The 24134-nt window shown below is 38.3% G+C and overlaps 1 protein-coding gene across 2 annotated transcripts in view; it reads left to right on the top strand.

Annotated features, from left to right (window-relative positions):
* The window catches only part of LYST (lysosomal trafficking regulator), a 78480-nt gene that overhangs the window by 7454 nt on the left and 46892 nt on the right, over window positions 1–24134 (top strand). The window contains exons 2-10 of one of the 2 annotated variants that reach the window (XM_042838086.1): window positions 7979–8063; window positions 9270–9468; window positions 11463–11553; window positions 14275–16354; window positions 17686–18706; window positions 20268–20429; window positions 21062–21215; window positions 22369–22595; window positions 23920–23986. In XM_042838086.1, the coding sequence (XP_042694020.1) occupies window positions 9277–9468; window positions 11463–11553; window positions 14275–16354; window positions 17686–18706; window positions 20268–20429; window positions 21062–21215; window positions 22369–22595; window positions 23920–23986 (3994 nt within the window). In that variant the 5' untranslated portion in view covers window positions 7979–8063; window positions 9270–9276. Of the gene's footprint in view, window positions 1–7857; window positions 8064–9269; window positions 9469–11462; window positions 11554–14274; window positions 16355–17685; window positions 18707–20267; window positions 20430–21061; window positions 21216–22368; window positions 22596–23919; window positions 23987–24134 lie in introns of those variants that run through there. The other variant, XM_042838164.1, reaches the window with a different exon arrangement.

Raw genomic sequence — 24134 nt, 5'->3', positions numbered from 1 at the left:
AATATAATATACTTTTTGTGTACAATTTCTGTCCTGTGTTGATTGCTTCAATCAAATTGGAAAAGCTGTTGTAGTCTAAGTTAAACATTGGAAAAGTTGTGTTTTTGCTGCTGTGGACACTTCAGTAGCCTGTGGTGCACCAAAAACCACATCAAAATTCACGGGATTGGTGTTAATGAGGTGTTCTTAAAACGTCCTACTTCCTGACAAAGTAGGATAGCTAACTTAAGGTACTACATGAAATTATGCTAAGGATTTGATGGAAAACATGGGGAACGGTTGCCCATGTCGTTAATGAAGTACTTAGCATAAGGGTGGGCCAGAAAGCATTAGATGGCAGATATGATGCTGGAGAGAACAACTGCCACTCAAGAGGAACTAGACGAGTCTTTGTTAGCCCTGCAAGGTTTGAATAACATGAAGCTTGTCCTCTACTGTACACTTGTATGGACTGTACTTTGTGTTCTCACCTTGAGCTACAGCCCTAGTGATTTAAGGCCATCACTGAAATCTTCAGTCTGTCCTGGAGTTTCATCATGATAGATAGAAATAATTCTTACTTTATGATGAGGGGCCTGAAGCATCTCCACATGAGGAAAGGCTGAGAGACCTGGGACTGTTCAGCCTGGAAAAGAGAAGTCTGTGAGGGGATCTTATCAACGTGCATAAATACCTAATGAGTGAGAGTCAAGTGGATGGAGCCAGGCTCTTCTCAGCTGTGCCCAAAGACTGGTCAAGGGGCAGTGGGCACAAAGTGCAACATAGGAAGTTCCATACAAACATGAAGAACAACTCCTTTACTGTGAGGGTGACGGAGCACTGGAACAGATTGCCCAGAGAGGTTGTGGAGTCTCCTTTTCTGGAGATCCCATTTTCCTGTTTCAGAGTTTCTAATATGTAACGAAAGATATACATTAATATATGTTTATCTGTTATAGTACATCTTTGATTTGTCATTGGTTCAGAGATGCTGTTTCTAACTATTATGCTGGAGATGAGAGATTCTGGAAGGAGTCTTGGGCAGAGCACAAAGTCGGAGTATATCACAGGAACTACATTATACTTTTCAAACATGGCCAGCTTTATTTTCAGAAGTAATTTTGCCAGAGTTTAATCTGGAACTTAGTGCTCAAAAGAATTACACTTTAGTGTCATTTCCCTTTCTGAATAAGCATGCTCAAAAAAACCACTGGATGATAAAAATACATAGCAAAAGATGACTTGGAGATGAGGAAAGATGTTCTTGGTTTGTTTTTCTTTAGTTCTTTACTTTGTGTGGTGTGATGCAGGTCTGGATCTCCATCAGATGAATGACACTTCTGAAAAGTAGAGGTTGAGTTGCCTGAATGTCTCATGTCATTTTGTGCATCTCTGGGTGCCTGTAGCCTTAGGTGTGTTTGCTAATGGAGGTCTGCTGGCTTGTTTATACCTATGTGATGGATATTTTGGAAAGTGCCTTTTTCCTTAATGTGACTGGATTTAGCACAGCATTTGTCTGACTTGGAACAGGAATTGCTAGCTTAGGAAGAACTGTGACATGGGTAGCTGGCTGTACACCATATTAAAGAAAGCATTTTTATTTAAGGACTGTTTTTTTGTTGTGGAGTGCTTTTTTTTGTTTGTTTGTTTTTAGGAAATACAGATGGTGCAATTCCCTGAACTGTAAGATAACATGCTTTCATATCCACTTTGTGGGAGAAATCTCTTAATCCCAGGTTGTATAAATATTGAGCTTCACTGATTAAAGTTTTAATTGTTGGGCAGTGGAACATAAGCAGGCTGCATGTTTGCAGGAGACCTAAGGTGCTTATAGAAGCAGATACTTCTGTCTTGTGGTTTGTAAGACAAGCATCCCACTGATGTGAGAAAGGAGCTGAGTAATTTCTGATTTTGTGTGATTGTAGCATTAGTGAGATGGTATGTACACAAACAACTTGTATATGCAGCAGTGCTATTGCTCTGAAGATCTCAACATATTTAGTAGTGGTTATTAAAGTAATACTTGTTTACTATAGTGGGAGCTTGGCGTGTTTCCCTGGTGAGTGAAAAACACAGTGCATGCATTACTTCTCCAAAGGTAGTGAGCGTTCTTACTCATTTCTGTTAGTGACCTAGTGGATTGCCCAGGAGACTGGAAGCTGGTTACTGAGGTCCTTAATGAAACAAGACTATGTCAGACATTGGAAAAAGTAAAATAAAACTCATATCTCCCTGTAGTCTTGAGAAAAATTCTATATCATTTTAAACTAAGATGGGAGCTTTAGGTAAGATATTAGGAGGAAGTTTTTCACCCAGAGGGTGGTGATGCACTGGAACAGGTTGCCAAAGGAGGCTGTGGATGCCCCAACCCTGGAGGCATTCAGGGCCAGGCTGGATGTAGCTCTGGGCAGCCTGTTCTGGTGGTTTGTGACCTTGCACCATTGTGCACGGGGTTGGAACTCGATGATCACTGTGGTCCTTTTCAACCCAGACCATTCTGTGATTCTATCCTAAGAAGCAGCTTTTCATGTAAGGTTAATGGTTGATACAGTGCTGTCTTCATAGGCTGTCTGCTCGTGGGACCACAGGTAGTTAATGAATGATAGCAAAGAATAGAGCAGAAAATGGTTAGAAATAGAGTAATTAAGAGGTCTTTTCAGAGCAAGAGCTTGTCTGATTTATCTGCTTTGAGAATGAACTGAAGTGTCTTGTTTTCACTTGTTTGCTCTTGTTTTTGAGTATCAGTACTGTTTGGATGGTTAGCAAATGTTTGCTACCTGTTTTTAAGCCATGCTTTTGGTTGAATTCCTTGTGTTTTTTACAAACCAGGTATCAAAGCCTCTCAAGTTTTCTGTTGATGCTCTGCTTGAATTGCAGGTGCTGTTTTCTGAAAGGGTTGTGTTGTTCGTGCTGCTTAACACCTTGACAGGTCAGCTGGTATTTGTTTCTAGTCTGCGTCAAGTTTTGAATGATGTCAAAAGGGCAGAAAAGGAAGAATGCTAATTTCTGCAGTGCATTTGCTTCGAGTTTTACTTGTTTCTTCACCAAGGAGTCAAATGTGATGTCTGGTGGTGTCTAGATAAACAATTTCTAGGGTGAACTTGGCAGTCTGTAAGAGTTGCAAAAGCCTATTGTGGAGTGACTGTCAGTGATGTGCTGCTGCTCTTCATCATGTCTGTTGTCCTTTGCTAACGGAAGCCAGAGCTTACACTGAGGGTGTAATGCCAAAGGAAATGAGACAAAAATCATTAATTAAGTTAATGTTATCATATAAATGTCAGTCATTGATGAGGTTGTGAGCGTATTCCACAACCTATAAATGTGAAGTAAAAGCAGTGGGACTGGAACAAGCATTCACTACATGGAATGAATGCTCTATAATGTAAACGTAGCATTGACTAGCCAGTGATGGCTTTATTTCCATGTTCTTTATTACAAAGAATGAGTAGAACAGCTACAGATTGGCATCAGAAATAGCTGCTGTACAATAGCTTATCTAGATAATGTTTTTCCCAAGTGTTGATTTTAATTCCTTCTGACATGTAACCCCACTGTACTCTGTACTCAAAGAACTCGCAGCCGTGCCTTTGTGTAAGGTTTGGGCAGCGTTGGTCTCTTATCTGGGACAGAGTGCTGAGGAGGGTAAACAAATGGCTGGCTTCGTGTGCCAGACACTCTACTCTTGTTTGCGTGCTCGGTGGTATAACTTCTCCAAAGATTGTTGTTCTTCTTATAAACATGGCTAACGCTCCTTCAGTGCAGTATACAGCCGGTTTATACCTCATATAAACTTGCATTTGAAGATAACAGTGATTGAAGATAACGTATTTTATTGAAGGTAACAATGGGCTACAGGAAATCCAGGCTTTTGAGTGGTTCCTGCCTGTCATCCACACCTGCTTGATGTGTACATCTTCTGTTTTACTCAGACACTGTAGCCTGACAGTGCAGCTATATGAGTAGCCCTTGGCATGGTCATTTTGGGCTGACCTTTACCAGCTTGTGACTGGGAGGAATTTGACATCTACCTCATAACATGTGGAGGAGATTTCAGTAGTTTATTACTTGCTCTTTTTTGCTAGTTCTGTAGAATTAATAGTGAAAAAAGACTTGTTAGAGCTCTAATTTCATCTAGAGACCAGCACCAAACTTTGTGTCACCTCCAACTCCTGCTGTGGCTGTTGGACAGCAGTTAGGGAATGTAGTTATTTGAAATAATATTATGGCATCTTGACACAATTTGGCTTAGTGTATAATTTTATTATAATATTGCTATAATTCTTTGATAATTAGTGTTTTTATTACGTTACTGGACTTCCCAGATCTTTCTGGGCAGTGTGTTGCTGAAAAGATAACCAAGTACAAGGCAAAATTCACACAGTAATAGCTCTGGCCACGAGTTCCTTCATTTTTTGTCATTCCCTCACATTGCATTGATGCCAGAGATAACACTGTCTGATCTGTAGCACTGTATGAAATGTGTATGCTCATGACCCAGTATTCAACACTGAACAACAATTGGTCTCAAGTTCCACTGTGGTCTAAATTATTTAAGGAATGCTTTTGCTATTTTCTTTCAAAGATGTAATGTCCACCAAAGTACAAAGCATTCCTATACTTAAAAATGCTCAAAGTGACGAGCAACTTCATGAAAATAGAATGAAGTCAGTAGAAACCACAAGTTTCAATTGCAGGTAAGTTGATCCGTACCATGACAGTAAATGGAAAATGCAGCCCTTGAGAGCTGGTACAGAAAGGCTCTTGAGGGCAGAAGTGATAGGGATTGAGTTGAGGATGGTGTAAAGATGGATGTGAGATTACATGTGAATGTCGGGTCATTCACAGCATAAGCGATTTGTTTGCTTTGATGCTTGTGAATTTCTTTTCTCAGAAGTGGATATTATTTTAGAGGTGGTTTTTTTTAATGAAATGCAATCTTCATTTTGTAGGAGGTGAAATGGAATGTAAGGATGCGCTTTATTTCAGGACTAGCAATAGCAAGTCCTGACACATTGTGTCTTCCAGAACTGTAACAATCTCATTACACTTGTGCACAGCCTGAACTGAGATTCTGGTAGGCTTCTTGCTGTTCTCCTATGGCCTGTTTCCTGTCACTTATTTTGGGTTACTTCTTCCTGTGATCTGTGTTCTCTGAAGTTCAAATCCAGGTGAAGACACTTTACCTCAGTCCTGGTGTTTTGCACAGCATCTATTTCCATATTTCCAGGCATCATGGCAATTAAGGATATGTCATTTTAAGCAAACAAAAAATACTGCAGCACAGTAGTCCCTACCTAAAGCAAATTAGGTGACGTGCTTTCTGAGTAAGAGGAAATGCCATGCCACATGGGTGCAGTGTCAGTGTGCCGCTGTCTGCAGAAGAGGGGGAAGGTGATAAGCAGGCTGGAACAATGAGCATCCTTGAAGACAGGATGAACAATGAGGTGAAGTCTGAAGCTGCATTTCCAAAGATGTGTGCGCAGTGAGTCTGTTTAGGCAGTGACATGACAAGTAGGAATGGTTTGAAACTAAAGGAGGAGCGCTCCAGGTTAGATGCTGGGGGAATGTTTTTTTGGAGAGAGTGGGACAGGCTGCCCAGAGAGCCCGTGGTTGCCCCTTTCCTGGAATTGTTCAAGGCCAGGTTGGATGTGGCCCTGGGCAGCCTCATCTAGTATTAAATGTAGAGGTTGGTGGCCCTGCCTGTGGCACGGACTTAGAGTTCTGTAATCCTTAAGGTCCTTTCAACCCAAGGCGTTCTGTGATCCTTAACTGAAGGGAAAGAAATAGGTACAAGTGAGAAGCAGCTAGCACTTGTTCCTACAAATCCATCTAAACAATAGTACTTTGTTATCTGGCCTGGTAGCCATAAATTTTCTGCGGCATAGAATGAAGGTATCTTATTTCCTTACCAATTACATATGAACTTTGCGCATTAAGAAAGCATACTTGACTTTTTTTTGCAATTAGAATTAATAAAATAGTGCTTTTTCTTACTAGTGATGTTGAGAATGCACCCTTGTGGTAGAGCATTGCCAATTTGTTAATCCTTGGAACAGTGCACACAGTGTGGGAAGTCTGGAGACTGAGGTTTCTGAAATACAGTGAACAGTATAGCCTTCACATCTTTCAATAAAGTCTGCTGCAAGTGTAAAATCTGTGAGTTGCTCACAGCATTCAGTTGGGATGAGTTGTGGATGTTGGCTGTAAGGATAAGCTGATGTTCTGCAAGGCTCTAGCTGAAATGTGTTGCTCCAAGCACTCAAAGGGGAGCCCGTTACAAAGAAACCCATAGAAGTCTTTTACCCAGTGTTCATACTCTGCTGCAGTTGTAAGACCAATCTGACCAAGTTTTTCCTTTAATTCCTATGAGTGCTGCAGTCATAAATTTATCCTTTTCCTTTTTTGGATTACTATCCTCATCTTTTTTTTTCTTTTTTTTTTCTACCCACAATTCTGAACGTGTCTTTTGAACACTGACCTAGAGACCTTTGTAGTTGAATGATTTGGTTAGAACCTTCACATTTCTACTGCTAACAAATGCCTTTCTGACTCTTAACCCCTCCAGATAGCAGGATTTTGATGTTTATATCGGCTTGCAGCTGGAGTGCCTCAGTTTGTGAACACTGGAATAAGTGCATGTTTGGGCAGTTTGTATGTGTGCGTGTGTGTGCTAGCAGGTGCTACTTCTGAGAAGTGTAAAGCTTTGCTAAAAACAGGATTCAGTTATGTATATGTATGAAAAGGTTAACTATGAAGGAGGCAGATAAGAAGTTCTGGTACCATAGAATGGCAAAATAATTAGCCCTTGAACAAGACTTGGGAACAGTAGCAGCACATGTTGAGAGACTGTAGTAATAAACACTGCCTCTGTAGTTACTGGTATCTCTTTTAGAAGACAGCAGAGAAAATATTTGACCAGTCAGAGTAAACCATACTCTAATGAGCTTTAAGTATATTTAAGGAGCTTTTCAGTCTTGCTTAAGTAAAACTATTTAAGAAAGATTATTTTTTTTTCCATAGGCTGAATCCACTCTGAAGATGTGTGAAGGAAGCTTTACTAACCAGAAACTCCAAGTTCTCAAATAGAAAAAATTAAGTCCTTTGACAGCTTAGCTTACAGCTAAGAATGCTGCATGTTGAGACTGTACAAATGTTTGTTCTCTGTAGCAGTAATTTTCCCTGCATCGTTGTGGAGATGATATTTGCCCTTCACACAGAGTTCATGGAAACAAGGCTGCTGTACTTGTTGTGTTGACACATTTACTTGTTCCATTTGCTTGGGGTAATGGACTTGATATTTTTAGTCCTTCTGGAGTGAATTAGGAGATTCTCCCTGTTGGTCTTTTCTTCGCTACTAATTAGAGCTCAAAACTAGGGAAGTGTAAGGGATGCTGAGGAACACTGATTTGTTGCATGTTTGGATCCTCTGTTAGTACTGGTTAGAGGCATGAGAGGGAGAAGAGAACTCAGTACTGCTTCAGTGTGCTCTCTGGAGACAGAGCAAAGCAGGCATGGTACTGTTCCTTTCCAATTTTATTAATTACAGCTTCCCAAGTGCTTCAAGTGATAAAGGTTGGTTGTTTGCCAGGGTAAAACAAAGGGACAGGACTGAAGCGCAGTCAGGTGCTGATGCAAATGTGTAATTTAGTTTCTCCTAATATCCTTTGCTTGTCCCAGACCTGCAGGTGCATGAAGCATTATGTATGCAGGTAGTCAGCACTGAAGAACTTGTGTTTTTTCTAAAAGGGAATGTTGAAACTTGCATACCTCATTCAACTTACATTTTAAAAACTAGCTAACTCTATTATGTTGACTTACCATGTATGCACCAGGTACTTCCTCTGTAATAGGATTTTGTGGGCAGAGTCATAACAAAAAAAAAAAAAAAAGATAACTTGAAAGGTCAAAATACCTCAAGGAGCTCCAGATAGCTATCACAGAATGAATTGTTGTAAAAACTGCATATTAAACATCATGCATTTTCACTTTTTCTAAACAGGTGAACTGGGAGTGACGTTTCCTAGGTGTATCTCCTTTTCCTTCCAGTTAGAAACTAAATGTATTAAGCTGGCAAAGTAATTCTGGTAAGAGTCTTTCTGTTACTTCAGAGAATGTCATTATATGTGAAGTATTCAGCCTTGCCGCTAAAAGGAGCTTTTTCACCATCAGCACTAACAAACTTGTTCTTTCCTACAGCTGTTTTTTTCAACCTAAAGCCTGTATGTAGATGCTATCTGATCATGCTGTACTAATCCATTCGTTATTTCCGTGAGCTCAGGCCATTTGGCTCTCATCTTGGATGCTCTGGGCTTGGACACAGTGAAAGTGTTTGAGTTTTGAAGATTTCACTTGAGTTGCTTATTCAGGAATAAAAGAAGTTAAACGTGCTGTAGTATTCATTAATGAGTTTTCTGTGGATTAAATATTGGTTCTGTTCTGCCTTTACCGGTGACTCCCTTGATCAGTTTTCTTACAGCTGCCTCTCGCATTTCTTTTGGCTTCTTGTTTTTTGAACTTTTCAGCACATGCTAGTGTTGACTGATGAGAACATTTGTCATGAGAACCTTAAACATTACTTAGTAATAGTGAATATACAAAGTGTATGAGTGTCTTGTGTGTATTATCTAAAATAAAATTAGTTTGGGGTCAGTAGCAATGCTTTCAATGTTTTTTCCTGGACATGTGCATCAGAATAAATGTCTCAAATTAAGTACATGATAGTGACTGCCACCCATTCAGTTAATCTTATTTTGAAGGAAGTGCTTGGGGGGAGAGGAGGGAGAATAAATTAAAAGTATTATATTTACAGAAATCCAATTTTATCTCCATTCTTTGGGTTTTTTTATCCCTTGAAATAATCGGTATACTGTTGGAATACTCAACGCTGAATGCATTCAGATAAAATATTTGACTGCATTTCCTATGCAGTGCTGTTTAATTACTACCTTTTGCTGTCCTTCAGCAGATAAAGATTGAAGATCACATCTAGATTTAAGAATGAAATCATTAACTTTCATGTTTGCATTGTGAAGGACTGCTGTGTGTCCTAGACTTACCTAATAGGTTTATAAAATGAACGTTTGGGATCACTGGCTGAAAGACTCACTGTAATAAGCTTATCTTTCCTGTTCCCTTCCATCATATGTTAGTATATTGATTCCTCAGTCCTACACATCCTCCATGTTTCAGAGAGGAGGTAGTTGGAAGGAATGACTTTCGCTCCTTCTCTTTTTTTTTCCTTAAGAAATGTATTTTCTGGTGAATTTACTTTCCATGCTTTCTACTTACAGCTCAGACATGAGCAGTGCCAGTAACTCACTGGCACGGGAGTTCTTGACAGATGTCAACAGACTGTGCAATGCAGTGGTCCAGAGGGCAGAAGCCAAGGAAGATGAAGAGGAAGAAACTCATATGGCTGCCCTGGGACAGTACTTAGTTCAAGGCCATGGGTTTATTTTGCTTACCACACTCAACTCTAATATTGATCAGGTAATAGTTTTTCTTACCTGGATATAAGCTTTTCTTTTTTGTGCTGAGCTTTGACTGTTGTGTTCTGTCCTTCTGCAAGCACAAAAAAGAAAAAAAATAGCTAACCATATACCTGTTTGCCAGCTGATGCTGTTAGCTATTAAACTTTCATCTGGTTAAGCTGTGTGAATCTTGAATTCGGCAGCTGGGTAGAAAGGCAGTAGGGTAGAATTTTTGAGAGAAATTAGCCTGCTTGCTTAACCTGTTAAACTAGCATTTGTTACTTTAAAGCAATAAAGTCAAAATGTACACCTTTCCAATTTATTGAAACACACTTTGCAGGAAGATAAATTCTGTGAGTGGCTTTTTCTCACTGATTGTGATGTGAATGGGAGATGGATATTTGAGTTTGTTTTATGTCATGGTGGAGCTGTAGTGTTTAAAAAAAAGTATATATTTCAGTTCTTCTAATTACCATCATACATGGAATCCCATCCATTTTTGGCAGTATTATTTCTAGAAAAGGTTCCAAAACTGTAAGACCTTTCAGTAAACTGGGTTGAAATGTATTTAGTTTGTTCTTTCAATTTTTATTTTAATTTATTGTACAATTTACTAGATCTCTCCATCCCAAAATGGAAAAGATAAAAGAAATACAAGTCAACTTGTGAAACCACATCTAATTGAAATTTCATTATCGGCCTAATAATTTGTAGTGAGGTTCTTGATGCATTTCTGGTTCAATCTTTTGAATGTGCAGACCTAATTTTTATATGCTGGTTTTATTCAAAGGCTGAGAGGAAGTAGGGTTTTTTTTTTTTTCTTTTTAAATGAATGAGCAGGTGACATATCAGTGATATAAGTAGTGATAAGGTGATCTTTGAACCAAGCCAGGTGGAATAACTGGCATGAAGAAATGTGTTTGTGTGTACAAAAGTAGAATCATCGAATTGCTTGAGTTGGAAGGGACCCTTAATGATGTTCTAGTCCAACTCCCCCCCAATGAACAGGGACACATACAGTGAGGTGAGGTTGCTCAGAGCCTGGTCCAGTCTGACCTTGAATGTCTCCAGGGACAGGGCTTCCGCCACCTCTCTGCACAAAAGGAAGTTGATGCTGCTTTGTCATCCATAATCAGTTTTGCTTACTTTTACTGAGTCATTTGGCTTAGTATCTTAATTTCTTAAAATTTTATTAAGAAACATGCACAGAATGTTTAAATATTTCAAGTGTATTATCTCTTTTTGGTGGCTTGTGGAGTTAACAGTAGGTTTTTCACTTTATTCTACCTCTTAACATTTGCAAATGCCTTTTTAAGGACTCTGAATCTCAAATCTCAGTAGATAAGAGTCTATGCAAACATTTCAAGGCACTCTTAAATTTTGATCTTCAGTTAAAAGCAAGTTGTGTAAGCTTCTTAACATAATGTTGCAGCTTCTTACCAAAATTGTTGCTTATCTTCACACACCTTAATTTATTTGCTATCTTGAATTTTTGAGAAAAGTTGTTGCTTCAGCTGCATGTCACTGAATGATGTCAGCTACAAAAACGCTCAGGCCAGGTTTTTGTGGTTCTGGATTGGGGGTTGGTGATAGAATTTCTTGGTTGTTTTTTTTGTTTGTTTGTTTTTAGCACTGAAACCATACTGATAGTGATGTATAGCAACCAGTAAATTGTTGGGATTTTCCACCTTCTTATATTATTTGCTTTCAACTTCCTGTTTTTTTTATGTGGTGGGTGAGGAATTTGTTCAACAAAAAGGATTTGAAGAGATTTTTATATGAAGAGTTGAAAAAGTTTAATAAATACTTCAAAAACTTTCTGATTGGCTCCAGTTAATGATTATAGCATTCTTTGCAATTAGGTTGTCTCTCCAGTTCTGCATAGAACAGCAAGAAGACACAGAGAACTGAATGTTTATAGCGTATTAAAATAAGCTGGAGGATTCATCTATTTGAGGGGGGGGGGAGGGGAGGAAGCTACAAAAGATTGTTTATTTTTCCTTCTGAACACAGGAGCTGACATGTCGGGAGGAGCTTCTGACCCTCCTTCTGTCACTTCTGCCACTGGTCTGGAAAATCCCTGTCCAAGAAGAAAAAGCAGTGGGTAAGATTTATTTTTTACAGTATTAAGGATCTAGAAAATGTCATGCATTGTATTTGTATTCTAGTATTGCCAGCTAAAGAACAGAAATCCATTATGTCTGTGTCCATTGTCCATGGCATCTTAGTATAGAATGAAAGTGGTAATTCTACGAAGAAATTAAATGTAAAAATACCAGTGCTCTATCAACATACAAGGAAAATTGTCCAGAGAAGGCTAAGGCTCTCCGTTTATGTACAAGACGATGCTCACATTACTGTGTATCTGAACTGTGTGATGAGATCAATTTTTGTTGTTAGTGGGTTGGTTTTTTGCTTTTCGGGTGATACGGGAAAGACTGGAAAGGAGTATAAAAGTGCATGATTTTGTAATATGAAGTGTTTCATGGTGGGTAGGAGGAGGAAAGACTTAATGGTTAATTAAAATCCACAACAGGATGCTTTAGACTGGTCAGAGATGGAGTGAGACTTTTTCTTCTGCAATGAAAGAAATTATATAAGAGAGACTTAAAAGCTAAACAGGTAACAGAGTGTGAAAGTGGAATGAATATCACAGATGTAGGCCTTGAAAATGAAATGATACTGGATGACTGTGAACAGAATCAGAGTGCATCTTGGATGTTCTGTGTCAGGAAAAACTGATGTATGAACAGAAAAACTAAATCACAAGGATTCAATTGCCAAAAAAGTTGTTTAAATCAAAGGAGTGGAAGGTATGATAGAAAATCAAGAGATTAAAGAGGTGATACAAGATAAACTGTGCAAGAAGTGAACTATGAAGTGATGACAGCTTTTTTGGGGTAGGGGGAGCTTCTGTGTTTTTCTTTATTAGAAGATAAAACAGAGGATGAAACAAGTTACTTGTATGTTTGAAAGAATTCTGAAGGATTTCCACTTGAAGCTTTCCCAGAGTTCTTTGCCATTTCAAAGCCCTGTAAATTTTGTTAATGTTTGGAGTTGTGTGGCCTTTAGAATGCCAATTTCATAATACTTTATGTAAACAACTACCCTGCTTGCATCTTTCTTCCGTGCTCCCCGGAAGCATGATTGAATTAAATATTTTGGCCCTACGATAGCCTAGTGACTTTTCTAATGTTAGTTTAAAATGCTGCTGTTTAGACAGGTTTTAAGATGTGCTGGTTTTACACTTTGCATAATGTGGTTTGCACCTACTACAAATTTCTAGCTTGCGGTACTGAAGCAGTAAACATGATATAATCAATTTTGCACGGAGAGCTTGTTTTCCTTGATCGGAAATAAAATATCTTAACCCATCTGCATTAGCTAGCTTGCTTTCTTCCTGTTCAGGAAATACCCTTTATTTGGTAAGATACTCATAGTTATCTTCCTTCCAAAGCAACTGTTCCACAGGCACTGTGACTGTGACTATGAAACAGCAAGGTGTGTCGTGCTTGCTCACAGAAGTATCTTTTCTTTCAATTTAGTGTTTATATCTGTATTGTGTGCTTTGGGATTTTTTCTTTTTAGGGTTTGTTTCTTTTTGGGGTGCGTTATTGTTGACCATCACTACTTTCTCTGAGTATTGAATAGTGAATGGTGAATACTTGTCATTGTTTGCTGGGTTATTCTTATGCACCAAGCATACAGGTACTTTTCTGCTACTGATTAAAAGTCATGGTGGACTTCATCCAAAAGCATGTAAACTTTTTTCCATCTGCTTTTTTGACTGTTTATAGTCTGAGTTGACCAATGTAAGTCAAGTGGAAATATTGTGTAGTATTCTTCGAGAAATTTCTTGCCCACTGAATAAGATTTAATTTCATATTCCATACTTAATGCTGCATAGTTGAAAGGTGTTTCATCTTGGCTTTCCTGGGAGCGTTCCACATCTTAAACTTAAGGGTTCCTCATTTCAGTCTCTCTCTTGGCCCTGATTATTGCTGGAAGTCCACAACATACGTCTGCTTCTTGGATTTGGAACAATTAAAGCTGGAATGATTAAGACCTGTGTACATAATGATCTACTCTGTACTTAAAGGTTTATTCCTATTACTACCGATAGTCTGTAATCATATCTTTATGCTGTGTGTTAAGGCACTCAGCTCCTATAGCATGAGTTGCGTAAAGCAGTGTTGAATCATCAAGCTGAAGACATTTTCTCACTCCCCTTAGAGTTCAGTTTTTCTTATTGTGGGTTGGAGTCGTTTGGCAGTGCTTACTGTGGATATTTTGAATGATGGGCAGAAAATAAGTAATGTTTTTGTTGCTGCCTAGAACTGCTTCCCCAACTAAATAATAGAGTAGATCCTGGAGTTGGAGTTCTGCTGACTGATATTCTACTGCTACTATATTGGTGTATCTAACTTCACTAAAGTAGATTATAACCAGTGGCTGTAACAGGCCTAAAGATTTTTTTCAAACTAAACTTTCCTTTGCTTCGAGATATCCTTTCATCTGCCTTGATGTTATCTTATTTTTTAAGGGGATGGAGTAGTTGTGCCTACAAGTAAGTTCTACAAAATGCTGGGACAGTTTATGTTTCCATAATACCTCATAATACCTAGGATTTAAAGGAAAGCCACTGTGGTTCCTGAACATGAATTGTTACCAACTTTTTATATTATAAATGTCAAATGTGCAAAAACATGGCATGTTATGATATTGCTCACACTTGAAGCTAAAAGTATTTTTCCTATTTATGTTTTTTTAAATATATTGTTTCTGAGTGTTCTTTTAATGTTCCTTTGTCTTTCTTTTGCAACAGGTTTCGATATACCATTTACAGTAGATGTTTGCCTGACCAAAGACAGCAATTCAAGTGTGAAATCCACTCAGGAAAAAGTGGGATTAGATCGAAGTGCTCGTTCATCTCTTCAGGCTTCTGCACAGCTCCATCCTCGATCTCGAAAAAGTGGGCGTATGCGCAAAACCACCCATCGTTACTCTGTGCGAGATGCAAGAAGATCTCAGCTGTCCACTTCAGATTCAGAAGGCAATTCTGATGACAAGAATACTGTAACAATGAAACACAGACGTTCCCAGTTCCTGCAGCCTTTTTTAACGTACCCAGCTAGGGACAGCTACCTTGTAGGTAGAAGTGATTTCTTGCCTACTGATGTGGTACCAAATCCTAATTCTGATGTCCCTAGTCTAGAAAATTCCAGCCAAATTATTCCAGCGCGTGAGCTAAATCCAGAGATTTTGAATGAGCCAGTTGCAGGAACTGCTGAGAGCAACATGGATAACTCTCCTTTTGACTTATGCCATGTGTTATTGTCACTACTGGAGAAGGTGTGTGGATTTGATATTACTTTGAATCACAGTTCTGCTCTTTCAGCTACTGTGGTGCCCACATTAACTGAGTTCTTATCAGCATTTGGAGACTGTAATTTAAGTAGTAACACAGAAAATGAAGTGGTTTCTGCAGGGTGGACAGAAGAACCTGTGGCTCTGGTCCAAAGGATGCTGTTTCGAACAGTTCTGCATCTTATGTCTTTAGATATTAGCAGTACAGAAACAATGCCTGACAACTTGAGAAGAAATGTGACAGACTTGCTTAAAGCAGCATTAAAAATCAGAATTTGCTTGGAAAAGCAGCCTCATCCTTTTGCTCCAGAGTATAAGAAAACACTACAGCAGCTTGTTCAGGATGACTTTGAATTATCTAGATACCATCACAGAGCCTTGCTTCTACCTGAAGTTATAGGAGGAGTCTTGCAGATCTTGATCCGCTGCCTGCAGAGTGCAGCCTCTAATCCATTCTACTTTAGCCAAGCAATAGATCTTGTTCATGAGTTCATACAGCATCAAGGTTTTAAGCTGTTTGAAGTAACAGTGCTTCAAATGGAATGGCTGTGTATGAAGAATGAGGGAGTAACTGGGGAAGCTCCAGAGCATCTGAAGTCCCTTATAAACAGCATCATGAAAATAATCAGCACTGTCAAAAAAGTGAAATCAGAGCAACTCCATCAGTCAGTGTGTACAAGAAAGCGGCATAGACGATGTGAGTACTCTTACTTCATGCATCACCACAGAGATCTCTCTGGGCTCTCTGTATCTGCTTTTAAAAACCAAGCTTCCAGAAATCCCTTTGAGACAACTGATGGAGAAGTTAATTATCCTGACAGATGCTGTTGCATTGCTGTTTGTGCACACCAGTGTTTGCACTTGTTGCAGCAAGTTTCTCTGAGCAGTACTTGTATTCAAATTCTCTCAGGTATACATAATGTAGGAATATGCTGTTGTATGGACCCAAAATCTGTGATTGTCCCATTGCTCCGTGCTTCCAAGTTGCCAATATTAAAAAACCTTCAACAGCACATACTGAACATCCTTAACAAGTTTATACTGGATCAACTGGGTGGAGCAGAAACTTCTCCAAGAATTATACAGGCATCGTGCAATATATGTACTATTGACTGTGATCAGCTTTTGCAGTTGGAAGATGCCTTGCAGGGCAACTCTAATGATGCTGGTTTTGCATCTAGTTCCTCCTGCAGAGTTCAGGGAATTCTGCCTAGCAGTGGATCTGAAGATGTGTTGTTGAGATGGGATGCGTTGGAGGCTTATCAGAACGTTGTTTTTGAAGAAGACAAATTACAAGGCATGCAGATTGCAAGCCATATTTGCCACTTAATTCAGAAGGGAAATGCAGTGGTCCAGTGGAAACTATATAATTGTATTTATAATCCAGTGCTTCAGAAGGGGGTTGAGCTAGCTTGCCATGCTCAACAACGGGGACTAACTACAGCTGATAAACACACAAGCGGTTACCATAGCCAGTGTTTGCCTTACGAAGTACTTCAAATTTACTTGCAGATACTTCCTGCATTGCTTAAATCCAGGTTGGTAGAATTTTTGCTTATTAATGGAAAACCCAGTAATTATGTAGTACAAAGTTCTATCTGTTTGTCACTGATTAGAACGTAAATGTTTGGACTATATTTTGCACTTGGATATCTCAGAGAGGATGTCAAGATAAATAAATAACAAGACTTTGTTAGATTCATAAGCTGCAGAAAGTATGGGGCCTTGAACAAGTCAAAACAAAGCATGTAAGAACAAAATCTGGCTAATGTGGTATGTTCTTTGCCTCTTAATTCTTCATGCTAAAGTGAGTCAGTGTTGAACAGATTCTCATTTCACTTGATGAGAATTTCTCCTAAATTGTCCAGTCTGTTTCCCTTCTCCAAGTACCTACAGAATTTGTGACTCATTTAATTTTCTTTAGAAAAGAAAAAACAAGCTTCTAAGACATGAAGTAGAAAACTTTTTACTTGCTCTGCACTCATAGCTTCTGAATAAAATTCCATATATTTTATTAAGAATATGAATGCGTCCTTTCTTCCATGAAGGATTCTGATCTTTTCTGTTGGAGTCTTGATGAAGTGAATTTAGTAGATATGGGAATGAAGTTGGAAGGTAGGGAAGGTGAATGTCTGTAAGCCAACATACATTAAGAAACTTACAGATCCTTACCCCAAATTCTATGTGAACTCAATGTAATACATGGGCAATAGAAAGAATGGAGAAAATATCATTGGAAGTATGCCAATATTAAAAAAAAACACTTTGGCAATAACAGTTGCATAAAGTTGTGCTTGAAATGTGTTTCAGATACTGTTCAGCAGTTTTTTCTTAAAACTGTTAAAGACATAGCAAGTAAAAGTCTTAAGACTTCATGTTTATTTGAGAAGCAGTCTATTTCCTACCAAAGTCATAGACTTGAAGTCTGACTAGCTTCAACTGTTAATAAAAAGTTGCCTGGATGTACTGTTGCAGAGCAGATATACAGCTGCACACTTTAATGCTTTGAACATCATATACATTGTTGTGATCTGTATTAGTGATTAGTCAACCCTGCATAAGGTTGTATGTCCCTACATCATAGCTTAACTAAAAGTTAAATTTTCTTCTACTAGATGAATGATGCTTAGAGTTTCTGAAGTATTGCAGATGATCCCCCCCTCTAACCCACCTTGCATACCTGAAGTGCAATTCTTGCACTTTGAGATATGTTTACTTCATATAAACATGATTTGGTCTTGGTGTCACTCGGGTGTGTGGAGCAGGATTATTTTTAGACGTCACATCTTATGAATGTCTCATAAATTCTTACGAGATAATGAATTCATTGTTGATTTGTAAGGAGACTCTGTTATGCTTTCTCTTACAGGGTGATTAGAGACTTATTTCTGAGTTGTAATGGAGTGAATCAAATGACTGAGTTAAACTACTTAGATACTTTAAGAAGCTATTCTTTGAAAGTGCTGGAGACTTTGATACTCTGCCTCGGTGAGCAGCAGAAAGATCAAGCAGTGCCAGAGCTAGAAGATTTCAATTATGAGCACAAGGAGTCTGCATCTGATTTGCCTGCTTCTCTTTGTAGCCAGCACACTGCTTCAGAAATTCCTCAAAGCCTGAGCAAGTTTTATGCAGGCCTTAAAGAGGCTTACCCAAAAAAGAAAAAGTTTGAGAGTCAAGACGTTCATGTTAACACAATAAACCTGTTTCTCTGTGTTGCATTTTTATGTGTAAGTAAAGAAGCAGACGGTGATCTGGATTCAGCTAATGACTCTGAAGATACATCGGGATATGATAGTACAGCTAGTGAGCCATTAGGCCATAAATTACCATGTCTGTCACTGGAAAGCCTTACTTTGCCCTCTCTGGAGCATATTCACAGAGCTGCTGATATTTGGTCCATGTGTCGTTGCATCTATTTGCATAGTTCAGTTTTCCAGAGACAGTTCCATAGACTTGGAGGTTTTGAAGCATGCCATAGACTGCTAATCCTCATAATTCAGAAGCTTGTGGAAAATAAGGAGAAAGAACAAGAAGAAAGGGAGAGAACATTGAGTGAAAGCAAAAGTTCACATGGGAGTGCTCGTGCTGAATGTCTCAGCAAAGATGCCTCTGTTCATTTCCCTGAAAGCAGGGAAGTGGCACAGTCAGAGCTCAGTAGTTCTGACAGTCTTGCTGTTCCAGAACAGCTGGTGTCTGAATGTGTCTCCTGTGACAGTTCTGCAAGTAGGGAACATGCTTCAGCTGCAAATCTAGAAGAGAGAAAGTCTTCTGTAAGAGAAGAAACCGAATGGGCACTTCAGGGCATCAGACTTCTAGAAGCTTTGCTGATGATATGTTTACACAGTGCAAGCACCACACAGCAGAAGATGGAAGTAGAGATGTTTAATCAGGTAATGTGCAACTTCCCTTAGCTTACCTTAATTGTATCTGTTATGTACAACATTATTTTAACAGTAATCCATCTGAAGGAGTTTTGTTGTTGATTTTTTTGGAGTTTAAAGAAAGTTTGTTGTTATGATGCATATTTAAATGCATGCCTTAAGCATGACAGAAAGCAATATATCTAGATGATGGTGGTAGTGGTCAGCAGACATGAAGGAATAGGAGTAAGAGAAGGACAGGCTGTAGTTCTTTTTTTTTTAAGGAGGCAACTTTCCACCTTTCCACGGGTCTGCTCTTTGCCTCTACTGGTTAGGATCCTGTAATACCTTGTTTGTCCTCTAACATATTTCTTCCATCCCTTTTGGACTGGATCCCTGTTCATGCTGATTCTCTGCTTTTCAGTGGCTGGAGGAGCCTTGTGGAATGCAGAGTAATCCAGCTTGAATGAGATGTTTACCCTGTTTGGTTTTTTAATTGTTTCCAATTTATTCATCTCTCTGTTACCATTTGAGCTAGCGTGGTTGATATGGATAAGGCAAAAACATCGTATACTCTTTTCTGTTTTAATGCGTCTTAGGTTAGTGTATCTTCAGTCCAAGAACTGTGCTAGGACTATGATCCTAACAGATAAAGATTTTTTTTCTCTTTGGCCTAAAAGAGTCCTGACTTGTGGGAGGGCATGTTTTCCTCTGCCCACAAATGCAGTGGTGGATGCTGACTACTATTTATTTCAAGCTGGCCATCACTTTTTTTTCTCTAGTTGAGTACCTTTTCTTTCCTGTGTAGTTTCTTTGTCCAGTCACATGCTCTGTGTTTGAACTGATGAGTGTTGAATGGTGGTAGATACTTCTGCAAGGGTGCTCACTGGAGAATGTGAGACAGAGCTGAGAGTCGTGTAGGCAAGACACAAGTTGTACACAGTGACTTGCATGTTAAGCAAAACTGTGTGAAAATGGTGAGCAGAGGATTGTGCTTGAGGAGAGAGGGGTGTTAAAAGACAGCAATATTTAAGGAGCACCTGAAAAAAACTATTATCTAAGCTTTAGAGGTGAACTGATTCAGGATTCCATCAAAAGTTATTGATTCATAGACTCCTTCACTATGGTTTATTATTTTAATTATCATCTTGAGGTTTTTTTAGCCCCTTACCTATCTCATTCTGCTGTCATAATATGTATGAGACCTGCGATTTAGAGCCGCTTGCTATTTTTGTGAAGTTGGACTTATCACCCTCTATCCTTTTAGTCTCTTGAGTAACATGGTGTCATCTGAATGCACTCTACTTCCAACTGTTTCAGAAGCATGTTTGTTTTTTGAAAGACTGCCTTCATGTAGTTTTACAAAAGCAGTAAGTTGCTTAGATTGTTCAGTGTGCGGGTTGTTTAACCCACGAAGTGTTTGTCGTGGCAAACTGTAAGTCTTTGTTACTGTAGGAGACTCGGTGAAGTCTAGCAGTTCTAGCTGGGAAGACGGATTAGTGTAGGTGGAAGAGGCAGTTGTTAAATTGAAGTACTGGTCTGTTCTAGCCAAAACAATAATAAATCAAAATGTTTATCTTACAAACTCTAGAATATTTGTGTGGATGATATCTTACTACAAATACGAGAACAACTTGCTCAGTCAAAACTGCTAGAAACTGACTTGGCGAAGCCTCTCTTTGATTCACTGCTTCGTGTTGCACTGGGCACTTTTTCTACTGACCTGGATCATTCTGAAGAGAAAATAGAGAAGGTATGAAACACTGACTAAACAAATCTAATTCCATGAGGTTTGCTGGGTCAAGGTTTTGTTCGTATTTGTTTTTTTAAACTAAATAAGGTTTTTATCTGTTGCATTCTTACAGCTGTCGAAAATGAATTCTCTGATTCTCATATGCAAGTGTCAAGGTGAATGATGTATATTCATATGCTCCCTAATTTGCTGCTCTGAAATGAGTTACTCTAAAAAAGAGCAAGCCCTATTATGCTTTATGGAAATACCTGAAGTTGGAAGTTCTTGCTCTTCTGTTTTACTGTGGGTAGTGGAAGAACTCAAAGTGGATATCTACAGACCTTAGAGACTGCAGATATATCTTGACATAAGAGCAGACGTTAAAATGATTACAGTGGGAATTTTTGGAGACAGTTTTTCTTAATGTGTTGGTCACCTGTTTCCCAAAACTGTATTTGGTTAGTTAGTAACAAAAATCCATCTTTGCAGAGTCAATTCTCTGTGTAGAAGTGTGACATCCTTAAAAAGAGTCTTGAGTTTCCTGGAAATATGTGATGAGTTTGTTTCTTTCCCCAGTGGGCATGGAAAAAGGTTCTGGAAGGTTCACAACTATTTGTTTTTCTGAACCAAGGTGGTGAATTTGCGTTTTACAGACCCATTATGCTGAAAAGGAGTCAATGCCACAGCCTGGAGATATACCTGAGGAAGCTGACGAGTCACAGTGTGGTAGCCTTAAACTTTTTGCTGAAGAAGAAGGATATGAAGCAGACAGTGAAAGTAACCCTGACAGTGAAACGAAGGATGGAGGTAAATGTGAGCTTCTGAATATACAAAGCAATCTCTGATATAGCCAAGCTTGGTTGTCTTTTTAAGATGTACAAAAGCAGGATGATAATCAGAGACTTTTTACAGCTGCAGATAGGTTAGATTTTTCACAGCAAGTGTAATTGGATTCCCCCAGAAGTGAAGCTGACTATTATTACGCTGAGTGTTACGGGAACTGTTCTGTATTGGTTACACTAGTTTACATGATTCTTGCTCTGAAATTATGTTGGATTGTCTTTTGACATTTATTATTGTGATCTGGAAGCAATTATCTCCAGAGATATTTATCAATAGCTTGTCTGTAAGTCAGTGCTTGAAATTTTATGTAGTACTAAAAAAAATTGAAGTTGTGTAGTCTGGTTGTATCTATTGATGTTCAACAACTGATATGTGTTTTATTCTTTTGATGTGATTTTGAACATAGATTTGTTTTGATTTTTGCCTTTGTGCTGTGAACTTACATTCCACTACTGCTGTTTATCTGTATGACTAGACTTTCAGTAGTGTATCAGAATTGTATACAAATGCATGTTTTAGAAGTTTCTGAATTATAAATTCAACCTGAAACTATTTCCATGAAACATTTGCAGATAGCGTGTTGTCTCTATCACCTCATTTTAGTTTTAAATGACATGTCCTGAAGAGGTGGGTGTGTAACAAGTAGAACTTAAATGCTTGGGTTTTGTTTTTAATGAAGATCTTATGTGTCCTGTCAAACATCTTGTGAGTTAAATGACTGAAATACTGCTTCACCCTGCCTTTTAAGATAACGATCATTTACATTCATTGTTCCTTGGCAGGGTCAGAGTTCTGCATAAAAGATGAAGTTCTGTTACAAAGATTCATATTTGAATTGCATCTTTATCATTGCTGTGTGTCCAGTTCCCAGGAAATAACAGCATGTAGTTCAGGAACATGTAATGGGGGAAACTGCATCCCTGCCCTTGTGTTGGCAGGAAAATGTGGGAATGTAAAGCAGAATAGAAGGTGTTACAAACTTCTGAAAACTGCTGATACTCTAGTGACTATTTTTGTGCTGGAGAAGATTGGAGAAACTATAACTTTGGATATGCTACTTAAGTAATGCAAACTTTTCATCTGAGTAAGTTTGAGTAAGACAAATGTTCTCTTTCAGGAGCAGACGCAAAGGCAGAGCCAGAATGTACCGGTCCTTCAGGTTATCTTAATGACCTAACTGAAAACATCAATCAAGGAGAATTAATATATCCTGAAATCTGCATGTTAGAATTAAATTTGCTGTCAGCTGGTAATGCAAGTTTAGATGTGCTTGCTCATGTATTCCAGAGCTGCCTGAAAATCATCAACCAGAAGGAGAGAAATGCCACTGTGCTTATAGAACAGGTAAAAATGTTACTGAACAAATGCAGCACTTCAGCAGTTGCTTATTCTCTTCAGTTTTGTAGTAATAGTATTAAAAAAAAAATAGCTGAACTCTGAAGTACTTGTTATGGTGTTTGGTAAGACCTGAAATAATGCAAAGGATTGATATTGTTGGTAAAACTGCATTAAGTTAAAAAGAGTAAGTTATAAGAAACTTAACTAGTGTACTGAAAGGCAGTTGACCTACAGTTGTTTTATTTCATCAAAGCTATTGAACCACAAAAGCTGTCAGTGCAGATCTAGAAACCGTCAGGTGTTCTAATATTTAGAATATGTATGTACATATTCATGTATGTATTAACATGCTTTTTTGAAACTTCCAATGCTGCACCTGCAAAATATTTCATTCATTTGTCATGAGTTTATATTAAAAATAAGCACACAGGGGTCACTTGGGATTTCTAAGAGCTAGTTTGTGGGGTTTTTTTTGTTTTTTGTTTTGTTTTGTTTTGGTTTTTTTGCTTTTAAGTAACTAAATTTAGTAAACTTCTCCAGAAGAAGAAAAAATGGTAAAGTAACTTGAGCTTTTAAAGTGTTTGTATGTATAGTCATCTGACTAAGAAGCACCGTTACCAGTGCTTGACAGTTTAAACCAAAAGCAGGAAAGGCTGGAGTGGGAAAATGTCTTATTTGGCATTCCAATTCTTTGTGTGAATTACTTTCTTAAAATCTTTTTCCCACATATATTTTATTTTTGTGAACTTCAGCACATAAAATGACTTGGGATTCATTTTATTTTTATTGTGTGTTTTAGAGCAAGCTTATTAATCTACTGAACTAACGAGCTTAGCAACTTTGAATGTATTAGATTTTTGAATTATATTTATCTAAGAGGATATTTGTGAAGGATGTTGCTCTTGTGGAACCTTCTTGGACTTCTTAGATAATTTTAAAAACTTGGCCCCAAAAATTGGGGAAAAGTTAAACTCTCAATATTCCGTCATTATATACCAATGTAACGTGTTTTATCATAGCCTGTTGACTTATGTAATTGTATTTTGGGAGAGAAGACAAGGCAGCAGTTGTTAGTTGCTGAATGCAGAGTGGCAAGGGATTTTTTCTTTAATCATTTGGATTTCAAAGCCTTTCTCGTCATGCAATTGAACTGTACAAAACATGAAAGCATGCTCATTAGCAAACATGAAATTATGGAAGTGTTTTATAACTGGATTTATTTTCACTTAAATCAACAGTAGGTTGAATTGTTTGAAGTAAATTACTTGTTAGTTCTTTGGGCTGCTGTATCCTCCTGATTGTTTCCCTGTATTTTTTTTTTTTCTAACAGGGAGCTGTTAAGCATATTTTGGGAGGATTTATGAATATACTGACACAAACAGAGTCTAGTTTTCATGGTGAGTTTGAGTTTGAAATTCAAAGAACATGTTTTTATAATTTAATGTGTACGCCCTCCATTTTTTAGCCCTTAATGCAAACAAAATTTACCAAGCGAATTAATTGGCAAGCATGAATCAATGCACCTGTGTCTCTAGCTTCTGACAG

The sequence above is a fragment of the Centrocercus urophasianus genome, unplaced genomic scaffold (assembly GCF_019232065.1).
Source record: "Centrocercus urophasianus isolate 14NV4802_14NV808 unplaced genomic scaffold, USGS_Curo_1.0 seq_10, whole genome shotgun sequence".
Classification (NCBI taxonomy): Eukaryota; Metazoa; Chordata; class Aves; order Galliformes; family Phasianidae; genus Centrocercus; species Centrocercus urophasianus.
Note: the sequence above shows the minus strand (reverse complement) of the source record. Positions and strands in the feature narration are given on the sequence as shown.